General features: G+C 37.0%; 1 protein-coding gene across 3 annotated transcripts in view; it reads right to left on the bottom strand.

Annotated features, from left to right (window-relative positions):
* The window catches only part of LOC127654460 (netrin-1), an 83,893-nt gene that overhangs the window by 31,945 nt on the left and 26,512 nt on the right, over positions 1-25,436 (bottom strand). For all 3 annotated transcript variants that reach the window (XM_052141673.1, XM_052141670.1, XM_052141672.1), the window contains exon 2: positions 3,378-3,566. In XM_052141673.1, the coding sequence (XP_051997633.1) occupies positions 3,378-3,566 (189 nt within the window). The remainder of the gene's footprint in view (positions 1-3,377; positions 3,567-25,436) is intronic.

The following is a 25,436-nucleotide window of genomic DNA, read 5'->3' on the forward strand; positions in this document are numbered from 1 at the left end:
AACTTGCAAAGCATCCCCAAATTTAGTTTTTGAAAATGTTTTTTTTGGCCGGAATGAAATATCATGCTTCATATCATTTGTCACTTTTGGTAATTACCATACATTTTTTTCGACATCTGTTTTTATGTAACTTAATACAACCTTAAAACTTGTACAGTGTTTGATTGTAATTATATTAGTGGTTCTAACTCTGGCAGGATTAAATCGAACACAGCTTCATGTTTAAGCTATAGATTGGGTAACTCATGATGAAATGTGTTTTAAGTACTATTTAAAGTGAAGCGACATTTGATTTGAGGGAGTCAACCTGAACTAACAGGAGTTCTCCCTCTCACTTGATATGTGCCAGTGGTTTCCTGTATTTAAACCTCAAGAGCTTGTGTAATGAAGTAGATCCAAAAGAAACTGACATAACAATCCAAGCTAGTAAGTAAAATAATACTGTAGAATAAACAATGACAGTCTGAGAGCACTGTACTAATACATGGTAATGAAATTAAATGAAAGAAAAGAAACGTTACAGGCAAAAAAGTAATGATATAGATTATACCTATTATGATGACAGTGGCTGCGCTGAAAAATGTTGCCTTGCACAAAATACTACAAACGTCATGAGACAAGCAGAAGATAAATTATTTCACAAGAGCCAAACATGGATGACTGTTGCGAAAGCAAGGAAAGCAAGGAGAATAGGCAGAAATGAGAATGACAAAAGCATGCTAACAGACAGCAAACATGTAGGTGAACAAATCACAGGGAATTCCCTCTTTCCACTCACAAAGATTGGAAAAGTTGCTGTCTTCAGCAAATATTCCTTTAATTAACTGCATTAGGAAAAGTTCCCATTGGCTGTGTCACAATGATGAATTTTTAATTTAGGTCTAATTTACATGTTTAATCCAATAAAACTCCATTCATAGTAGTAGATTCATGTTTTGTGGCCATTTTTTTTATAACCCAGTAACAATCTAAAGAACATTGAAGCTAATTATTAGTGTTTTAACTTTTTCTTTACTATAGCAGGCTACTAAAATTTTGATTGAATCCATTAGTAAATTCCATTGGTTTGTTGACCCTAATTCCAAATGCTTGGGAAATCCTCCATGGCCTTGGTCTCAAATCTCAAGGAAGCAGAAGAGTTCATAAACTTTCCAAGGAAAGCAAATCATTGAAATAAAACTTTAGAAAAGGGCTAAGGGTCATCAGAGACTTGAATGATTTTTCACCATTGATTTTAATTATGGCAGCCTTGCAAAAGTAGAAGTTAAATATATAAACGTGAGTTACCACCACTTGAGTGAATCGCATCTACTAAAGCTGTGATGGTTTTTAACTTTAAAACATCAAATATAAATAACAATACTGAGAACTGCACAGAATATTCAAGCTTGTCAAGAAAACCTATGACCAACTTTTGAACTTTTGTAAATTCTTCTGTTCAATCTGCACAATGCATTAAAAGAGTGTGTACAAAATTCTACAATTAAATGCATCATTTGACCAGCTGACATATCCCAACAGGATAAACCCCACCAATGAGAGTAATGGGATGCTGAAAGAATCAAGTCTTGTACACAGGAGAAAGGAAGTGAAAACAAAAAGAAGTTCTCTTCCCTCAATGAGACACATAGCATGAGGGTTAGTGGAACACACAGTTGGATGATGAATGTCTGTTTGCATTCCAAGTCGACAGGAGAATCAAACGAGAGCCCAGAGAGGGGTAAATGTAAGACTGGAGTATGGTAGAATGAATATGTTGGTTAGCTTATGCATTTTTGTGATGCCTTTCGATGCAGAGAATATGTATGTATACTCATTAATATTGTTTATATTTATTTGTTAAAAATGTTGTGCAAGTAATCCTCTGTCCAAGAAATCAAAAAACAATGCAGATTTAACACTAATGAAATATGGGTGTTTTTACTTGAAAAGGGTGTGCCTAAATCAGTTTAGAGCTAAATATAAAGTAAACTTCTTTACCACCTCAACTGCCTCAATATGACAGCAGGGATAAAAATAAAAGCTTTGTTGTGTGGTATATGTAAAATAGGATTGATGCATGCTGACAGTATTGTGGGAAAACAAACACCTTCTTAAGTATAACATTCTCACATGATGTAAAAAATATTCTCCACTGTCTATATTGTCATATTGATGGATGATTTTTTTTATTTACCTATTTATCTGTTTGGGAAAACAGAGTCTTTAGCTTTCAACACAGACCTAATATTTTACCCAGAGCAAAAGCTATAGTAAAATGATCCTAATCTCTCGTGGATGGCAGCTGAATGGACCTTGTTTTGTAGAGAAAGCTAAGGTGTGACGGGGGCTTGTTTGCACAAAGCTTTTGTTCCTGTCATTTTGCCCCACAGTTACATTAAGTGAGAATACCCTATTCTTTTATTTTTCTTTATTTTTCTCATATCAACAGTCTGCACAGCTCCCAGGCAAGTGTGCTGTCCCAGCCAATTGCACACCTGTGGAAATTTGCTAGCTTCCTCTCCCTCACTTCCTTACCGTCCTCCCCCTAACCTCAATTCCTCTCACTCATCTGACCTGTAACAAGAATCAGTTCACACCTCTGCTCTGTTTGTTTGGCTTGTTCTGTCAAACCATCCCCCAAATGAACCCCAATAACTCTATGTCAAAAAGATGTAACCTTCATCCTCCACCCCACCCCCACCCACATCCCTGTCCTTGGGCTGCATGCTGACAGCGGCATGGGGGTGGAGAAGTACAGGAATGTGAGGATTCTTCCTTTGGACCTGCTGACTCCCTCATTTGAGGGGTAACGTATTAAGAAAAGTCACCAGTTCATTTAATTGGTTCCTTATTGAAAAACAGACTAAATATGAAATGGGTTCTTTGTGTAGAAAACAGCCTACCTAATCACTTAGGTTACGTTTACTTCTTCCTTAAAGGTGCACTTAACTTGTATCTTGGTAAGAAAGTTTTACATATAAAACAATTATAAAAGATAGTTTTGAAAGAATACATGTAAAATTATGCACACTCAGATGAGATGAAATACATGAGATATTTTACATGGAGCAGGGTCACCTCATGGGGGCCAATATGTTGCAAAGGCCAAGTAACCCCCTTACTTTCGAACACTTTCAATAAATTAAATTAATGAATCATGGCTTCTTGCATATAGCATATTTATACAATGGCATTGTACTAACTGAAATCTTGCTTTTGTGTGATTCTGCGTCCATCTGATATGTGTCAGTTTATGACATAAATAAACAAAACTAAAATAATCTGAGTGCACCTTTAAGGACATTAAGTGATAAGTTCCAAACTATGGGCTTAAACAAACACAATTCCCATTCCTCACAATCCTCCGTGGTTTGCAGAATCAGCACCCTTCATACCTTTGCAGGCCTTTCTGTGAGAGATGGGCTTAGACATGTCCCTGTAGTAGCCCTCCTTGCAGTAGTGGCAGTGGCGACCTGCTGTATTGTGGCGGCAGTTCAGGCAGACTCCCCCACTTTTCCTCCCAGAGAGTTTGTAAAGCTCCATGTTGAAACGGCAACGCCTCGCATGAAGATTACAATTGCAGGCTGCAGACAGGGAAAACCGAAGACATATATTGAAACAAGACATCCTACAGTGCATAACATGATTATATCTTATCATATGTAGAAATCGTCAGACAGTCCCACAGGAATAAAGTTTTATAATCAATAGGCAGTTGTGATATAGGCCTCCAATTTGAATTTATGTACATAACTAGTTTGACAGCTGTGTTTTACCATCCTCTTCAACTGCTGAAAAATAAGTACCAGGGAATTAACTTTTTGTAATAATTAGGTCAGTGTCTGAGATTTTGCTTTAACCAGGGCTCCTTTCTCCCACCGATGCCCAGCAATATCAGACAAGGACTCCAATTACCATTCAATTCCCAATCCACACCATCCACAGGAAACTGCACTACTGCTTGTTTACTAATGAATAAAGTTGCTGCCACCAAGTTTAATTACTGTCTGATGTTTATTCATGACTGATTTGTGTGCACTGTGAAGCCATGTTCTCTTTCAGCCTGGGTGAGACATTGGTGTGGCTCCTCCTCATGTATTATTCACCAATAAATCCCAACACTCCCACCAAAGTGCTTTGGGCTGTGAAGTTCATTTGCAGACAACTTTTGGCAAGGTATCGCTCATACACCTTTTCATAGCGTTAAAATAGCCCTAGCTGCTTTATGCTCTATAACGAGAAACATAGAGAGAGAAAAGGCCGTGGCTGGCCGGCTTGCTCGCCTGTTGGGAACCTAAGGTCTGTATATGGCACCTTTTCTGGGGGCATTGGGGAGGGTTACGTGCGGCCGATACAGTTGCTTCTAGCACGCAGTAGCTTTCTTGCACCTGTGTCAGCAGTTCACGTAACACGGTCTAGTGCATGGCACTTTTAAATGGGACCTCTTGTGTCACTACATTCAACACAACGTTGAGTGAGTGTCAGAAGGGGAGCGTCATGGTTACTGTTGTAACCTACGTTCCCTGATTGAGGGAACGGGATGTTGTGTCCCCCTTGCCACGACACTAGGCCTACCACTATAAAAAATTGCAATCAGGCAAAGTTATTTTGTGACTTTTTTTTTTTAAATACAATCAGAGAAAGATATGGCACTTTGACTCTGTTCCCTACTACTTTAGAACAATGTTGTTCAGTTAGTAACAAGTGTCATAACACTTCTTGAGAAAACTCCACTTAATGTCTCCACTTGGCCAAAGGGAATCATCTCCACAGGTTTTCTACTTGTTGCCAAATCATTTAAAAACTTTTAATAGGTTTTCCAAAATGCCTGCAGGATATAAAGAATTTGTCCTGGAAGTGTCTCTTCTTCAAACTCACTTCATGCACGGCTTGTTTGCTTTCAAACAGGCATTCTGATGGCATTAATTCTGTCTGCTTGTTTGGATCCCAGTGAAAACGGATCCTTTCTACCCTCCAGAGATGGATTATTCAGTTTTGCTAACAAGGCAAATGCAATTCACTATGCTGCCTCTGGCTTTTTTTTATGTTTACGGACTTGCTGTTTGAACTGGTTGATAAACAGATAGTTTTACTGTTCTTGAAAAAGCAATGTTGTACCACTCTTTATTACTTTCAAACAAAAAGGCACAAAAAAAAACTTCATTCCTGTCTCTGCTCAATATTGCTATTGGACTAACATAAAACTGAGCAAACTAATCACAACAACATGTTTTACCAAAGTAATAAGTAAAATCTGTTATTACAATGACATCACCCCAAAACTGTTCAGCTGTATTCTTTCTTTCTTCGTAACATGATTTAAAACAATCTGTGGTAAAATAAGTGATGTTTTGCATGGATTGGACACCCTGCACAAAGGTATTACATTGTTGCAGTGATTAAAATCAAGAGCCAATGCATCCAAAAAGATTCCTAAATGATTTAGTTTGAACTTTGTTTTGATTTATCCTACTTCCTAATAGATATGTCAGTATACATTTCAGTAGGTATATTTTGCTATTCATTTTCTATTTTTTTAAGCGTAACAGTCAGAATGAACTGCAGCCAGCTACCTTTTGCTCGTGCCTGTGCACACACTCCATAGGGATGCGAGTGAGCATCGACCAAAAAAACGATGTAACAAACAAAGAGACTTAACGTGATTCACCAACATCATGCTGACAGATAAGGTAGCATAATTAAAATTACATAGTTATGATTGTTTTAATACACACTTTGTGACTGTATATTATATTTGTCTCTCCAGTGATGGCACAGTGCTTAAAAAAAGTGTGGATATAGGCCTGAATATGCAAGACTGTAGTTTGAAGTAATCAATTTTCTTTGCATGATATATTGCCTGCATTTATACACAGGGCTGGGGAGTAACAGAATACATGTAACGGGATTACCTATATAAGTAACTGTATTCCACTACAGTTACAATTTAAATCATTGGTAATTAGAATACAGTTACATTCAAAACGTATTTTGATTACAGAAGAGATTACTTTGCATTTGTTTCATTAAATATTTAGTCCTTTCAGATGGAAAACATTTATACATATAAATGATACAATCCAAAGTGCATTTGAACAGCGGTGAACTTTCTTATAATGTGTTACAGACATACGAGCAGACAGAGAAGTTTTAAGTAAGTTTGGAGCAGAAGAAATAGAAATAAAACTTCAATTATCAGCTTTACGCTAAGTTAAAATGCTATCTCTAGCCATTGTACCAGGCACGATCATATTTATGTATCAAGAAAATTCACATTGTATAATAATTTATTTTTTACTAGAAAGACCTTTGATATTAGGGCAAAAATCATATTCTTGATAATTATTTTTGTATTGTTTTCCTGTAAAAATATCTAAAAATCCTTAAAACAAGATCAATTTGATTGACCTTGTTTTAGAAACAAAACTGCATATGATATTTAGTTTTTTCAGAGAATGTATTTTAACGTGCATTTTGTCTTACTGTACTGGCAGAGTTTTTATAAGCAAAAAAAGTGAAAAAATCTACCAGTGCTGAAGAAGTAATACAAAGTATTTAGAATATGTTACTGACTTTGAGTATTCAAACGGAATACAATTACAAATTACATTTTACAACAGATTCAGGGTGGTTGACTCTCAATGGAGGCAAACACAAAGAGGCCGTACATTATGACCACCCCCCACACACACACATGTTTACTTCTTCTCATTTCTCTGCTTCTGATTTGCTTTTTTTGCCCTTCTTTCATTAATTCTGCCCTTTCTGACACAAACTCTCACACCTAGATCAACCTGCATGCATTCTTATACCTTTGAAGTGCTTTCAGACTTGTTAATCTAGTCATGTCATCTCTGGCCTGAAAGCATGAGCATTATTTAAATATGGTCTTATGTGACGGAAGAAGATTACAGAAGCTTTTGGAAGTGTTAGGAAAAGATCATCCCTATGGTGGTACTTCCTAACCACAGAATGGAATAGCATGAACTTTAATAGAATGAAAGATTACAAGGTGTCCATCTGAGCTGTTGAATACAGATCTCGTAGTGGATGAAAACCTTCATCAGTGATCACGACAAAACAACCTATTATCACTTGTAGCTACACATCCACTTAGCCGATAAACCCCAGGCAGAGATAAGGGAGTGAGATGACTCCCTCTGATTGGCTGGCTTGAAGAGAAAGCCAAACCAGATGCGTTTTGTCTCTTTCCCCTCTTTAGTTTGGCTTAGCTCACTGAGAGGCACACACAGTCGTGAGGAGAGTGTGTAAGGTGATAGCTCTCCAGGACAGATAATTGGCTTTGTTAATGTCTTAAGAATGTTCTTAGAAGAGAGTCTCAATTTTGCTTTGCACTCCCCGGTTACTGGTAACATAAGTTACATAGTTGAATGGTGAAACAAATGTTACTGTTCACAAAAAATCACAGACATTTATCAGTTACTAATATAACAAAATATCAAGTATTTTAACTTAAGTAAAAGGGTGATTGAAAATTTGAAATTAAATGAATGAATTTGACCCTATTTTTGCACCGGTCTTTTAGTTGGTTTTATACATTAAAACAGGTTTAAAATACTGTAAATCAAAACTACTTTTCCTAATACAGTTTTGCCTGCGTGCTATGTTATTTCATGTTTTCAGCTATTTTTTTTCCTCTTTATTTTTCTCCCATTAATTAGTTATATTACAGTCTCCTGTTCCAGCTGACTCCTCTCTGCTAGTGGCCACTTATTTCCTTCCTCTGAGGATGAGGATTTCCTCAAATACTTGCCTATTACAAAATCTTAGTGTTTGAATTAGTTGGTAAATTAACGCTTTTTCAGGCAGATGCATTTTGGGAGAGATTTGTGAAAAGAGAGAGGCATACCATGTCCTTTATTAGGTGTGAGTGTATTTAGGGTTAGATATTTGTTAACCCGATCTTATGTCAACAGACGCTTATGTGCCAAACTATCACACTTTTACAGCTGCATTTTAGGTTATATTCTCTTCTCTTTCTGCCGAAATTGAACATACTAAAAAGAGAGGAGATTAATGCCCTCTCTCTTACACTCTTTGTAAAAGCATGCTGTATAAACAGTCTTGAAGTAGAGGCTATTGGTAATTCTCATCCAGTTATCACAGATATCAGTCTAGCCTTTTTTCATGCAGAAAGAGGGAAGATAAAAAGACGTTAACATATCAGAGATTACGGTTGTTATTTCTACAATATGAGTGAAGGGTGAAAAAATGGGTGGTACACCACACTGATTTTAAAGCTGAAGTGTGTAATTTTTGGAATGTTGAAATGTGTAGGCCCTATTGTTCACTGTAAGTGAAAATGACAGTCATAAGCTCCAAACAACAGGAAGATGGCCATTTTGGATTGTTTGAAAAATGCATGCTCTGGAATTTGAAATACTCCTCCTAGGAATTTCATGTTATAGGTACCAAATGTAGGCGACATCATGCCAAGATACTGACGATACTAAATTGCAATTGTCAAATGGTGTTGCCATGACAACGTGATAAATTAACGTAAAAAAAATGGGTCATCTCATATCTTCTAAGAGCATTGTATGATTTACATAAAAATTTAGCCATATCTTTGGCGTTGCGGGCCGATCACATTGATATGGCTATTGTGGGTCACAGTCGTAGCACCACCAAATATCGGAAGGAAGTGTGGGACTGTTAACAGACTTTTAAATATCCCTCTTATGTTTACCTGAATTGCTTCACATTTTTTTTCAATTATGTCAAGACAGTGTAGATTTAAAATTCTGAAGTTATTCTTGATAACTTAAATAGTGTTGCCATGGCAACACATTAAATGTAATTATTACTTTTTATGTATATTCACATGTTTATGAGGAACTTGCCATGCTTGAATTTTCATGATATTTTGCACACACATCAGCGTTGTCAGCCATTAGGACTAGGCAAAAATTAACACATGGGCATGTGGGGAGCGCTGTAGCACAGTGGTGGGGTCAGTTTCTTCTACAGTCAACAAACTTGCTACATATATTGTTCTCATCCAGCTGGACAACTTTCAAAATAACAGTCATTAGCTCCGCCCAACAGGAAGTCAGCCATTTTGGAATGAATGTGCATTTTTTGATAATTGTAGGCCCTGAAATTTTGAATACACCTCCTAGGGGATTCATGCGACTGGCACCAAACTTAGGCAATAATATGCCAAGACACTGAAGATGAGGCAATAAATGAAGGGCAAAATTTTGAAACAGGAAGTTCCTTATTTCTTCTGTGTGTGTATTGTATTATTTTGATGAAAATTCAGCTGTGAGTTTGGTAAAGGGGTCTGATCATATTTATGCGGCTATCATGGGTCATGGCCATACCGTCACCAACTGGCATCAGGAAGTAAGGCGATTTTATCAGTACAACCAATGGAAGACAAGGGGAACTTTTTGGAATCGATTTGAAACCAGTGATTATTTTTCAATACCCTGTGGTGATGGCTTTGGCAGAGAAATAACACACTTCAGCTTCAAGCTCATTCTATGCTAAAATGGTGTATAATAGGGGGTAGCATATGCTTTGAAAGAAGGTAAAGCTAGCAGAATAGAATAGGAGGTGATTACACTGTTGTACACTTTTTATCAATGAAACAACACGCTTGGTGAAGCATTACCAAAATGGTGGTGCACTAAATCAAATAAAACAACTAAAACAAACCCGCATTCCGTGACTGAGAGCTATGCATGCAGAGAAAGAATCCACTCACAGCTCATACATCCTTCAGAAGAGAAACATCTCAGGCATGGCATGTAGTGTCAATCTGCTCCAAAACCATCTCAGGTGTGAGGCCTGACCCTCAGTGTCAAAAATCACCAGTCATATGTCATGAACTGCAGAGTGTGAGATCTTTGTTTTGCGCTTGTTCAGTACTGCCAGCCCAAACTAGACCAAATACCAACACCTAACACCAGCCCGTCATAGCAGGAGTTATGCAGAGGAGAGCAATCCTTACTGGTCTTAAAAACAAACATGGAAGAGGGCCCATCCGTGGCTAGTTAAGTTGTAATCTGTGTGTGCCCTTTTAAGTAATGCGATTAGCCCCTGAGCTCTGTAAAACTTAATGAGAAAATATTGGATATCCCCACATCAGCCTTTGTTTTGGTTTGGTTGTCTTCAGCAAAGTTAAACATGGGGCGCATGCACGGGTGGTTGTATGACAGTGTGTATATATACTGTCAGTGTGTGGTGCGTGTGTGCATGTGTATGTATGTGTAATGTAGGGGTGCGTGTGTGTGCATGCACATGCGTTTTTAGGATGTTGCATGAGTTCAAGCCTTTGCTCTGGGCCTTAAATCAATACTGGAAAAGTAGTTTCCCCTAAGGAATATATCTATTTGCTTAGAGACAATGATAATGGTTAGGCTGGTGATTATGTGGTCAGCCAAAAATATTTTGATGGTTTGATCTTGATGATGTAAGACTGAGACTCAAATACATTCAATAAAACACCTAGAAGCTTGTAAATGTCATGCTGTGAAAAGTATTTCTCTAATCCTGACAGTGTGTGCTGATCTTTTTAAGACTGCATGCAACTTGTAAAAGTTGTTCTGATTTAAAACATTTAATAAAATGAGAGAAAACTAAATAATTATTTCCTTATCAACTCAAAGCTAATGAACACATATTAAAAATAACAAAAATATGATGTATCTGTGATTGTATCTGATTGTACAGTGGGTTTAAATCCATTTTGAAAATCTGGCAAATCTGGGACAATAACCATGTTAACTTTGTACGAAAGGTCAGATTGCCCTGCCTCCTTTTGAAGCAGGTAAGATGCTCTTTGGAATATTCTCAAATCACGCTAGGATATTATGGGGCATCAGGTTTCAAATAAATGTATATTCGCCTCGAGACAGCAGGGACAGGCTCCAGCACTAACCGTGACACTACATAGGATAAGTGACTATAGAAAATGGATGGATGAAAAATTGAGGTTTAATATAAAATTGTGGGATCCACAACAACTAAAATGCATGTTGTCGCCTATGCAGCCATGTGGCAACAATTCATTTTCTTTCACTTTCTAAACTTTCATAAAAAGCTAAAAGACAGTTTTTAAAGTAACCAATAATATGCTTAACAATATAATATGTATATCATTAATAATTAGGGCTGGGAAATTTAACACCTTAATTTGTTTGATTAATAGTTTTTGTTAAACATGTTCAGAAAATTAATGCAATTAATGCATTTATTGTATTTTTTGTTTTTTCACTTCCTCAAACTTCATTATTGTTTCCCCCACTTCCTGTGGCTAGAATAGGCATATATACATTTCCAGGAGGTTCGTGCTCGACTCCATTGCACATCCTAATCTGATTGTGTGGAGCAGTGCATGCTTATTCATTATGCGCAATGCATATCCAGGGCATAATAAATCGTGATTAATCACAGAAAATGGTGTAATTAAGTAGTTACATTTGTTTTTTTGCGATTCATAGCCCTATTAATATTATTTTTTTAAGCCACATGACAAGACAGGGGTTAGCCTTACAGGGAGACACCTGCTGAAGTGCTCCACAATTGCTTGAAACACATTTCGGTAAGTTGCTTCTACATCTTTTTTTTATTTATTTTTTAAACTAACATAGTTTTACAGAAACTTTAGAAAATTTGAATGTTGCAATATGGGAAGGTAGTAATTATTTTTTTAATTATTATTATTATTGCTAGTGGCATCTTATTATTTTATTGCATTTATTTAATTATTTGAAAATGTTTACCATAATATAATAGCGTTTATGCTTAAATAATATATTTTCTGACAAATATTAACATGGCAAGAGCAAGAAGAGTACACAGTTAGCTCTTCCAAATGACAGCAGAGGATGAGCTGCGCTTAATTGAAAGTAAAAATGACACTGATTATCAACAATAATGAAGAAAGCATAATTATGATTAACTCATTTTTAGTTTGTAGGAGTTCCAAGTGTATAAATATATAATTTAATTAAAGAAAAATGAATTTAATTCAAAGGAAAATTAACAATGTTTAAAGAAAAAAAATGTTGGGAACATTTTCAATTGTGTTACAGAGTTGCCACATGGCAACACTTCGTTCTCTGTATTTTTCTTTCAAACATTTATTTTCAGAAATGTCTTTTAATTTTTTTTATTTCAAAAACTAAGAGATAAATAGTAAGAAATGTGTGTAAATATTTAGTTCATATAATTTGTAATGTGAAAAATTTATTGAATTAGAAAAATATTAAAAAGTAAAACTTTCAAAAGTGGATTCAGACCTCTGCATTGCACTGTATTTGTTCAAAAAAACAAGACCATTATTATAACAATTACTGTATGTGGCACATGGATCAATAATGATCAGAATTACAGAAATATGTCTCTTTTTTTTACAGTCCAATAATAACAGAATGGTTTTGGAGGAACACTATGCAAACACTGATAGATACACTGTGATCTCTGTGTTCATATGAAATCTCCTATAAAATGTACATTAATAATCTGTCAGAATTCATACCACAGACTATAACTGCATGCTGTTCCTGCTGTTTGTTTCAGTTAGAGTGGTTATTGGAGTGGTGCTTGTCTCTTGAAACTCAGAAAGAGAATTGAGCATGACTTAACTCACACATGAAACACTGCTCTCTTCAGTGCTATACTGTATGTGCACTACCAAAGAATAGTTTCAGATTAAATCATAATGGACAATCCTTTACAGATGTGACAAAATATATACTTGAAAAATATATAAAGTTGGATTAAAGGTAATATTGGATTTCTCCCAAGACCCTGACATTTTGTCAGTCACACTGTCATTTTGTCAACAAGAAAAACATACCTGTCTGTGATTATTTATTCTTTATGTAGACAGCTGTCTGCACCATTGTGAAGGAAAATATAAACATAAAAAATTCCTCTTGAAAATATAAACAGCTATTAGCCAATTTATGACTCAAATGTGGAATGCTTTTAATGAGTTCTGAAAAAAATCAAAAACTTTAATAAATTACATACAGTATTTAGAGGAGAGAGATAAAAGGAGAGAGAGTGAGAGAGAGAGAGAGAGAGAGAGAGAGAGAGAGAGAGAGAGAGAGAGAGAGAGAGAGAGGCACCTCTTCTCTCTTCCAATCCCAGAGTGAATGAGTATTGGATTTCCAAACTATCACCTTGGCATTAAATAAACAAATAAAAGATTAGAGGAGTTAAGCCAGCCAAGAAAAGAATGTTTAACCATCTTTGATCAGACAAACTGGTGTGGACATAATGGAGAATAACAGTGGGGGAGAATAATACCTCTCGTCTTTAGCCAGCATGCTGAGAGAGCTAAAGAGCACTGAAGCTTTTGAGCGCTCAAACAGAGAATCACTCCACAAAACAAAAACTCTCACACATGCATGCATGCAAACACACACACACACACACGTTTGGTTTCCATGTTTTATGGGGACTTTCCATAGACATAATGGTTTTTATACTGTACAAACTTTATATTCTATCCCCTAAACCTAACCCAACCCCTAAACCTAAACCTCACAGAAAACTTTCTGCATTTTTACATTTTCAAAAAACATAATTTAGTATGATTTATAAGCTGTTTTCCTCATGGGGACCGACAAAATGTCCCCACAAGGTCAAAAATTTCGGGTTTTACTATCCTTATGGGGACATTTGTGTCCCCACAAAGTGATAAATACACGCTCACACACACACACACACACACACACACACACACACACACACACACACACACACACACACACACACACACACACACACACACACACACACACACACACACACACACACAAACTTCAATCCTTTAACCCAGTCATTCGCAAATGTTTTAAACTATGGCACCCTTTTATAGTCCCCCCCACACAAAACCCCAACCACTGAAATATAATCAATAAACCAATATGCTATTGAAAACACAACTTCATTTCAAATGTTAATCTTGATATTAATATTAACAAATTAAATTAAAACAATATAGCTTTGTTTCTTAAGTAAATTTTGCTTCAAGCTTTTAAGTTATTATTCAAGAGCCAGTAATAAAGTAGAGAAAAGAGTAAATAGTAGTTTAGGATTTTTTTCCCCCAGCAATTAAACATTAAAATATCATGATATAAAAACATTAAAAAAGTAATCTAATGCAGTCGGAGTCTGACTAAGAAGCAGACCTGTCATTGAAACTTATTGTGCTTACTAAAGTTATCCAGCCTAGGACAGTAAGTGCTTTTCTCTTGTTCATGTCTGGTAAATATTCTTGTTTGATTAATATCAATGATAGGCCTATAACAGACAGCAGCAAGTCTACAAGGCTGCATTTGCAAATAACAAAGGTATTTTTTGTCCTGTCTGCTTACACTCACATAATACATGTGAATGTAAATCTAAATGTGCTTACATTAATAAATTAATAATTTGGACAAAGAAGCGCATTTGACTGTTCATGTACGTAGTTGCATTCACCTAGCGCTCTATAGAGCATGTGCACTATTGAAAGCAGCGAATTAGTGCGTTGACGAATTAAGTCAGTACTCTGTACTGATGGCACTTTTAATATTAAAATATTATAAAATATTGAACGAGTAGATTTTCCACTGCACCCCTAGCCAGTCGGCATCCAGCTTATGAGTACAATTTCACTCCTCCTGTGTTAAGTAAAAAAAAATCCTCCTTATGTTATTGGTTTTAGACCATAATTTTATTTGTCATAATTTACAATAAATAAAATCATACATAATATTAAACAGTTTTCTCTTTTTTTCTTTCTTTATGAATGTAACAGCTGACTCTAGGCCAGTGGAAATATGAGTCCCGTGCATAAAGATTCCATAGAGGACAACCCATAATTAGCCATAGCTCTTAATATTAAAATGTGGATGAGGGGTATATTTTAAACTGTTATTGCATTTTGTATTACACTGATGTTCCTATTCTTTTTAAAGAGCACTGTACAAAGTGGTAACCTTCGATTGTTAACTTAAGAGCTTTTTTACCTGCTGTAATTAAGTGTAATCTAATGTATTCGGTCTGGTTTAGATTTTTTTTTTTTAAATTGATTCACATCTTTTTTTCTCTATCTTTGGGGTATAACGTTAATTAAATTAATTAATGTATTTTCAATATTAACTTGTCTTGCTTGCAGTGTTAACATATAGTCTGATGTCACTACTGTAAATTGTAACATTGGCCTTCGTGTACTTCCAGAGTAATTGTTTCTGATTCAATTAAAATAATAAGAATACTCAACAAAATGTGACAACAAATATCTAGATTGTAAATATTTCATCTAATTTAATTTCTTTATCTCTCCCACCCAACTCCCACTGTCTTCCATTGGAGACTATTTTTTATCCCACCTTTCATTTTCCCCTTTCTCTCTTGGGCACTCTCTGCCACTGTCTTTGGTACTCCAGCAAGTCTGTCTTCAGCGCTTTCGGTTCTGTTGTGTTATGTTACTAGTGGATTCATTCACACAAGTTTAATGATTTATTTTTGCAGAGAAAGGCTGCCAAATGAATCCATATTTATCTGTCTGCTGCTTGTTAAATTATGGAACAAACTTTAAAAGTAGCTCTAATTGGGTCCAGCCTACATGTTTATCAACATTCAAACTCCCTGTGGTCCACAGCCAGATTAGTAACATACTGACATTTAAATGAATACATTTCAAATGTGTACATTTTCATTGACTTCCAAACCACATAAACATTTAATTTCAGTCCAACTCCTTGGATAATTCCTATTGCATTGTTCACCACTAACTACAGAATGCTCGGATTATGCCTTATATACCTCTGGTTCTTTATAATTATAAATTCATCCACAGTTGGAAGCCCAAGATCTGTGTAAGGCTGTTGTTGGTTAGTAATAAAACATGTTCAGTTTTGGCAATGAATTTAAGAATATGTAAATTTTGGAGGTTTTGTTTAAGGGGCTGCACCAAAGCACCGAAGTTCAGTGAAGATGAATGAGAAACAGAGAAGTGAGTAAAAGATAGCACTATATCACAGTGGTTAATCACAATATACTAAACATAAATAATTTCAATATTATCATATAACAACTCAGATATAGACATTAGACTGTAGCACCTACAACATACCCTTTAACCACAGTGGTTCTCAACTGATTTTGCTTCAGGACCCAGATTTTACATTGGAAATCAATTTATTTATTTACTATGTATTTAATGTATCCTGGGTTGCATTTCCTTTTGTTGCATCATTTTGTTCATAGTTTTCAAGTACAAGGACATGCATCAAGTGACATTATTTGTGTTGTTGACATCAACAACAAAAGCGAAAGGAAGATTTCTCTTCCACCTTTTATTTACATGAGCTCATTATTATCCTGTTTGTTTCCTAATTCAAACATCAAACATCAACATTATTCAAATTAAACATAATTCAGATAGAACATACATATTACACAGGATGAAAGGCTCCACATTACCATGGTTAGGTCAGTGTAGCTAGTCTTAAATAATAGTAATAATAATTGGAACAATAATAGTCAGTGTATATTATTGTTACAATTATTATTGTTACAATAATAACAATAATAGTCAGTGTAGCTAGTCTTAAATAATAGTAATAATAATAACAAATAATAGTATTTATGAAAAAAATAAATACTAGCTGAAACACATCTTGAAACTTTAACTACAACTGCCACTGTTGATATAAAATTAGGTCTAATAGATTCTACCTTTAGATTATTTAATAAGAAACTATAACATTTTGTCAAAATAAAACAATTTTGTAAAGGTGATGTAAATTTAAAAAAATTTGTGCATAGCACAGTGTTGCTCTTTTCCTCCTCAGTGCTGTTTGGCATGTCAGGGCTGCCTACTGTTTAAGAGGTTTGACTTGACTTCCTCCGTAATACTTTAAACAAGAAAAGTCTCACTAGAATTGAAATTGGTCACATCCGTTTTGAGGTCTGCGATCCGCAATATAGAGGGAAGCCCGGTTGTTTACTATGTAAATTTAGTAATTTAATTGTCAGATGCTCCTTTCATCAAATGTTTTGCAAACATTTTCAGTTATTGGTGTCAGAACATCAGAGACACGGAGAGACAGTGTTCGTGGATGGGTCATGTTCTAACTGCGAGAATATGACCAAGGCAGCGTTGCTGTCGCAGCTTTCCTACATCTCAGGGCGAGTTTGCGATCTCATTCGGGGCTTGTGAAGCGGATGAGCTCTCGATCGCAGATGGCGGCCATGTTTGCCCGGGTGGTTGCAAGCGTCGGGCTGGATTGGAACCCTCCACCCCACCCTGAAACCTCACTTGATGAATGGTTTCAGATTGAAACTCATGGCTTGATGAATGGTTCCTGGGCTCGGAGCGCTGCTCACGGCCACATCCCATCCCAGTTCCTTTCTTCCCAGAGGTGCACGAGGAGCTCACAATGTCACGGCAGGCACCTTTTACTGCCCGACCCGATCTCTGAGTTCCTCTGCTCTCACTACCCTCGATGGTGGGGCTGCCAGGGGTTACTCGGTGATTTGGTGCAACTATGCCCGCAAAACGCCGCCACCTGGTGGAACTGTCCGAGACTCCCATCCAGGGTCTGTAAGCTAACATCGTCACCAGCGGCTGAGGCATACATTGCCACTGGGGAGGCCGCCTCCACCCTGCACGCCATGGCTCTACAACAGGTGCACCAAGCCAAGGCGCTAAGAGATCTGCACGATGGATGTTCTGTCACTGAATTGATGCAGGAGCTGTACTCGGTGACCAATCTCACCCTTTGGTCTCTCAGAAAGGCGTTGTCCACCCTGGTGGTCCAGGAGCGCCACCTATGGCTCAACCTGGTCGAGATGAAGGAGGCTGACAAGGTACGGTTCCTTGACACCCCGTCTTCCATGTCAGCCTATTCGGCTACACCATCGAGGACTTTGCCCGCAGTTCTCGGCAGTTAAGAAGCAGACAGAGGCTATCCAACACATCCTGCAAGATCCCGCAGCCATGTTTTCCTTGGGCAGAGTCCCCTCTACCACCGGTCGCCGTGTTTGTAGAGCTCCATCCCCTCTGGTAGGACGTACCATGGGGACTTCTCCACATGCGACACTGCCGACAAACTCGGTAAGACCATGTGACGTATTTCCATACAATTACCACCCCTTCGGGTAGGGTGTGGTCACCGCGGTGTCTTCCCCTTGGGAAATGACACCTCCCTGACGCAGACATTATGGCCCCCAGCTGAACGATTTCCATTCTTTTTTGGGGAGAAAAAATAAGAGAAGAGGCCACGGCTGGGGAAGCCTGACCCCTTTTTTGGGCAGTCGTCTTGTCCCCAAGGTGCAGGGGACCATATGACACTCGTAGGAGTGTTGGGGTAGGTAATGTGACTGCCGGGTGCGCTGGCTATGAGGCACGCAATAGTTTCCCCGCCTGGCACCGCCAGTCCACGTAACACAGTTCAGTTAGTTGTGGCGTTTCGTATAGGGACCCCTAGTGTCATTATATCGACACAACGCGAGTGAGTGACAGATAGGGAATCTCCTGGTTACTTTCGTAACCTCAGTTCCCTGATGGAGGGTACGAGACATTGTGCCTCTCCTGCCACAACATTGATCTACTCTCTGAAATGGCCGGGACCTTGTCTCGGCTCCTCAGAACAAAACCTGAATGAGTGGTTGTGAGCCAGCTCCTTTTATTCCACTCACCAATTCCCATTGGCCTTTTCTCAAATATTAGAGGTGTTTGGGGCTCCCAAGGGCAACCCCTAGTGTCACTACATCGACACAACTTCTCATTCCCTCCATCAGGGAATGGAGATTACAAAAGTAACCAGGACATTTCAGGTCAAGAGGCTCCTAAGGATTTTATAATCACAACAAAGAAGAGTTAATGGCCTCTACTTTCCAGTATTAGCACCAATTTAATGACCAGCTTGCCCCCTCATTAGGGGTGATCAGCTGTTCCAGCCGTGCACCACCCCTTGCATTGGAAGAGCAATGCCAACCACATGCTGTGATGTAAGAATAAACGATGTGTCAAAAGGTTGGGTGTGAATGTTAGTGCTTCTACTTCCTGCCTTCCTGTGTTTTGAATGACTGCGCTGAGGAATAGAAATAAATAAGACAATGGCAAAGAGAGATAAAGAGAGAGAACAGAAAGGGAGAGAACAGAAAGAGATGAGCTTGATGAGAATTATTCTGTGTTTATTTGCCCTGAAATAACTTTCAAGAATGTCTGTTTTGTGTGATACGGGTTGAAAGAATTACAGTACAGGAGCAGACCAAAGCGGGCAACCTCTATTCATCCCTGCTCAGTGAAAGCCCTCTGGGATGTATATAGATTCCCCAGACTGTGCAGAGTCAGACACACAAAGATGACACAGAGAAGTTATACACCACAATTCTGCCACATTACACTGTTGCCACATCTGGCAACCAAGCTTTTTTCCTCAAAAGACCTATGTGCCAAATGACTTACTGTATCTGAACCGTTTTTTTGCCAAGCAGTAGGTTTAAAATGATGGAAAAGTTTGCTGTATATTCCATTAGATAAAGTTTGGATACTAACGAATTAATTTAAAGTGTGACATTGAGCATGATTCCATCGTCCAAGGCAGATATTAAAAGGAAATGTACTTTATTACCTGGTCTGTCTCGGTTCATTGCTTTAAACATCGTAAAACTCTGCTTGAGCTACGATCCTGAACAAAAGGACTAAAGGCCCAGTCTCACAGCAAGATCTGAGGCATAAAACAAAATGCTTAGCACCAGGCCTGTTATGTTGCCAATAACAACAACAATATATTTATGCTTTTCTTTGAAATGGTTCTTGAGTAACATTAATGGCACCAGAGTACACTGAGGAAAATCTTCCGACAGAGAAACTGCTAACTCTTTGAGCCAAAATGGAGTGCCGATGTTAAAGCTCAATGTACATAAGCAAAAAGAAGAGAAAAGGAATGTCTATTTATGCTTTGCTTTGTTCTGTGAAAATAAGTGATTACTTAACTCCTTGTCACAGATATCACATTGGTTTTGGAATGCTGGAAATCTGAGAAAGTGCATTAGCCATACATCACTCACTTGAAACTCAAAGAAGGAAAAAGAGGTACTCTTTATGAAGATACTATCTTGGCAAATTGGTCACTGAAGTCATCTGTAATGTTGCAAATTTGTATGTATAGGCAGGTTAATAACAAATTATCCATGTTTGAAAATTACAGTATTAATTGTTGCCCTCGAGCCAGGGAAAGTCCTCCAAAGTAATTTTGTATTGTTGTCATTGTTAATACTTTCTCTAACAGTATTCTTTTATGAATATGTCAGATCACAGTCTTTGATTTTGGCAGACTGCTTTTTTTCCAAGTTCTTATGTCATAGTGGCACTTTGAGACAAAGCCTCTCCTACTCCAGATAGGAAAGTCCAGCCCTGCAAACAGTGCTGATATCCCAAAGGCAGTGGAGGAGGAATCAGATCGGTTATGTTTCCACACCCTCCGGATTTAAGGATGATTTGCAGAGTTTGTAAGGCAGATGACGCCTGTGAAATACAAGCCGATCTATGTGAACTCGGCTGTTGTCTTGGGCAGACACTCCACTCTGCACAGTTCTACATTCAGTTTACCACCTGCTGTAGTATTTACACAGGAGCACTAGTTACCTACAACTCCAATGACTTCTGTAATTGATTTCATGGGCGAGTAATTTTGCTCATCTACCTGCAACAGGTGGGTGACCTGTAAGACATCTCGGAGTGACACATGACAAAAAATGCTGTTAGTTAGAGACATGCTTGAAGAAACCCACTTTATTATATTTTTAAGAACAGACAAAAGAATAGCCGTCATGCTTGAACAGACATGCTTGAAGAAACACTCTTTATTATATTTTTAAGAACAGACAAAAAACAGCCATCAATGCTCATGTCTGATTCTCTGTTTGTTCAGAGGCATGCAATGGGACACTGTCTCGTGAAACAAGCGCATGTAAAGAATTATCACTCCTTTTTCTCTATTTCATTCAACTGAAAACTGTTTGTAAGAATAATGTATACTATGAGAATGCTGCAAATGATCTCCGATCATCTCGTGAGATGCTGTAAGTTTAGTTTGCTTAATTTCCAAGGAGCCGTTCGCTCTTCCACATTGTGAACGCAACTCTGCAGGTTCAGATATATATTCAGGTATCTTTGTATTAATGAAACAAAGATGAAAGTAATTAAATCATAAAGTAATACAAGACACGTTCACCTTGAACCTAAAATGTAGTTCTATTTTCTTTTATTTAGGCAGCATTAACTGTATTACCAAAACATTATACAAATACATTCGATAAGAACACACGTTTGACAGCCTTTTTTGGGAAAACAAAGGAATTTATTAGGCTTATTTATTATGATGATTATTATAATTATCTTTACATTTATAATTGTCTTTAGTTCTTAATTTGTTAGCTATTAGTAATTTTTCATCTGGTGTCATTGACGAACGCTTGCCTGATGGCAAATGGAGTCGTTGGAGATGGTAAATGTTTGTATTTGGGGAGGTGGTTATATATAAGATTTTTTAATCACTTTATTATTTTAATTGCTTTTTTAGTTTAGTTTAAAGTGCAATTTGAATTTAGAAATGTCTTTTGTTTAAGTTTTTCGTTTTTCTATAAATTAATTACATTTTTAAAGCAAAATCAATAAAGCAAATATATTCACTGACCCTTGGCAGGGGTTTGACAATATAATAGGATATTGTGATATTTCGGACGATTATCATTATAATTTTTTATAATATATTGCCCAGTCCAAAAGGGATGTTAAATTATTCATGAACAATTGTAAAATGAAGTAATTCTATTGAGACACACAAAAAAAAAAAGTTTACTCAATTCCATATTGCAACATTTTACCTATTCATTTTTGCATATTTGTTTGTTTTTGTGTTTTATGGGCAATATAAAAAAATTATTTTATTGAAAACATTTTTTTTTTTAAATGGTACATTATTTGTTTGTGCTATGGCTCTTTCAAAAAAATGCATCAACCCTAAAATTGGCTCCTTTTTTAAATTGGCTCCTCCACCTAGGCTAAGGTATCATTTCTGCCAGTAAATCTCATGCCTGAAAGTGTTTCAAATAGAAAATGATGGTTTTCATTCATAATTCTTGGAGTAAATCTGATTATAACAAGATGTTTTTTGTTATCAGTAAGTACATACCTTAAATATGTGCATTCACATGAGAACTTGTGTTGTTATTTGCAGTAAACAATGCAAGATGTGTGAACATGCAAGCCACTGTAAATGAGTTTCTCTCAAATAGCGCACATAAACATCAAGCTTTTGTACTGAAAAATAACTTACATTTCGTCTTGTTTCTCACCAAAACCTATTGCATGCCTTCATAAGTCTTGGAATATGACACATGACATGGACTAACTTTGTCATACTTTTGAAAACTTTGTGAAGCATGAAAGTGACTAAATATCCACTGCCATTGTATTCAAAAGACAGACCAGGATATTAAATTATCTCCTTTTGTGTTATGCCGAAGAAAGACAATCACTTAATGTGAGTGTCCGTAGAATATGAGAGAATTTTTGTTTTAGTCCACAGAAAATATATTTAAAAAAAAAACTTGAGCAGTAGTGGACTGGGAGTATCGCAATTGATTCTATTATATGTGATTAGTTCACATAATTTATGATCATGCAACTGGCGATCTTCCCTTTCCTTTCTCTCTCTCTCTTAGCCTTATTAGCAACAAAGTCGTCACCATTAAACTAGGTGTGAGGACTTTAACCCAACAACCCCTTCAGAGTTCACCTACACCAATGTAATGGGAAGGTCTTGTGGAGTAGATGTCATTGCACGTATCACCTCTCCAATTTATGTCCTCGCTTACCGTTAACAAGTGTTCATGCTGCTTTATTGGAACAAAACTCCACTGTGGTGGATTTTTCAATAAAATTTATAGAGCATGAAAATAACTTCAGTTTATGCAAAGAGCGACAGCAGTGAAACACGAGAGGAAGGGTATGGGGGGGCTGGAAAGATCATGGGAAAGCTGTTGGCCGATCAGAACAGATTGCCTGAAAATGACCCCAGTGTCCATCAGCCAGTGAGAGGGGGAGCACATCAAACATTTCTCAAGGCTCTGCTCTCTTAGTGCATTGACCTGTGTGAGTGTTTTAACAGGCTGCTAATTAGTAGAAGGAGACTCATGGGGGATATTATCCCAAAGCGGGAGGCAAAATACAAGTATTGATATGCAAGCTACACTGTAGCCTTCTCACAAAATCGATATTTTCTTAACATACCTTCATCAGTTTTAATTGGGAAATGTCTAATTTACACTGTTAAAAATGGTAACCTGCGATTGTTACCTTAAGGAGCTATTTCTACATGGTATATCCCTAAAATGAGTTTTGTTGGTGTAACCTAATGTAGTAAAGTTGATTCCGTGATGTTAAATATTATTGAATTAAATCAAACCAGTTAATTTGGATGTTACCACATGAAGCAAATCTTTCAGGTAAAATTATTTTTTCAGTGTATAATCTCCATTTGCTTTGTAAAAGTAAAACACTGTTATCATTTACTTACTCTCAGTTTGTTTCAACCTGTATTTCTTTCTTCCATAAAACTCAACTGGCAGACTGCTAGGGACATGACAGCCTCAGTCGTCAATCACTTTCATTGTATCTTTTTTGTACATACAATGAAAGATAACGATGAGGCTAACATTATGCATAACAACTCCTTTTGTGTTGTGTGTTAATGAAAAATACTTTTTCATTTTTGTGTAATCTATACAGTAAAATAATAATAATAATAAAATAAAAATCAATTTCAGGTAACTTAAAACAACGTGTCTCATGTGGTAATATCTACAGTACAGTTTATTCTTTGATTTTCTATCAGTACCTCTTTTGTCAAGAAATTCACTGAATGAATACTTTTATTCACTCATAGACAATTGAAGCAATCTGTTGGTGTTGGAGGTATGATTCTGATCTGGGCAAACAATTTTATTATAATTTTTTTTGTTTGCATAATAGATTAAATGGACACTTAAAATCTATCAATTTGGATATACAGTAATTATGGATAAGTTTGGATTTAACACAATGAAGATAGGAATTCCAAACTGACAAATAATTTGTAGTCTAAGAGTTCAGATTAACAAGAAAGAAACAAGAAGTGGAGCTGGAGATGGAGGTGTACAGGTGCATCCTTGAATTGGAAAGGCTTGATTGCAATGGCTTGATTTATTCAAGTGTAAATGTTATTTAATCTGACTAATTCAACCTGACAAACCTGTTACACCAATAAAAGTCATTTTTATGGATAAAATCATGTTGAAATAGGTCCTGTTTCATGTTCCCTGAGATAATAATTTGAGAAAAAATCCTGAGAAAAAAACTATAAACAAATAAATAAAATAAAAACAGTCACATATTGGTAAAACATGACCATTTTCCACCCACATTCATGACCCTCTGTCAGAAACACTTGGTTTTGGTGCTGCTTCTCCTTTAAAATGTAACCGTAAATTGCCACTGTTATGATTGGCTCTCTGCTTTTGACTGACCTGCTCTCTCCCTGCCATCTCACTGCTCACTGCTACTGGGCAGGCTACAGAGGTGATAAGGTAAAGTAGGCATTGATGTGATGTTGTGGGTGAGGTCAGATGCAAATGTCTACCATAGTGTGACATCACAATGTGGAGGAAGTTGTTTTGGCAGCTCGGTTTCAACAAAGGCTGTTTTTGCAGTGAGAGAGATTTTGAATTCTAAAACGTACAGTATGTTTTCATTGTTCAACTCTTACATGTCAAAAGATCATGTCATAAATGATCATGACATGAAGATGTACTTTGTAAAACATTAGGTAGATTACGCTACTGAGCATGTTACACAGCTCCTTGACCAGGCTCTTGTTTCATCCATACTGGACTACTGCAATGCTCTTCTGCCGGGTCTTCCTGCATGTTCAATCAAACCACTGCAGTTGATCCAGAACGCTGTGGCGTGATTGGTCTTCAATGAGCCTGAGAGAGAGAGCAAATCACTCCTCTCTTCACCGAACTGCACTGACCGCAAATGGTTGCTTGCGTTAAGTTCAAGACATTGATGCTTGCTTACATCTCAACAAATGGCTCTGTCCCCAATCTACAGTACACTCTCTAATTCAGGTCTAAGTGCACTCTAGAAGCTTATGGTCTGTGGGTGAACAGCGCCTCGTGGTGCTATCTCATAGAAACACAAAATCACTTTCCCTGACTTCAACTTTGACTGTGCCCCGCTAATGGAATGACCTGTCAAATTTTACCCAAGCAGCTATTTCTCTAGCCTCTTTAAAAAAAAAAACTAAAAACACAGCTTTTTAGTGAGCACTTCACCCGACCCTCCCAATGCACTCTCTGACTCATTAAAACATAAATAAATATATCCTATCGATCCTTCAACCCTTCTCTCACCTTTCTCACTATGT

Source organism: Xyrauchen texanus, chromosome 13 (assembly GCF_025860055.1).
Source record: "Xyrauchen texanus isolate HMW12.3.18 chromosome 13, RBS_HiC_50CHRs, whole genome shotgun sequence".
Lineage (NCBI taxonomy): Eukaryota > Metazoa > Chordata > Actinopteri > Cypriniformes > Catostomidae > Xyrauchen > Xyrauchen texanus.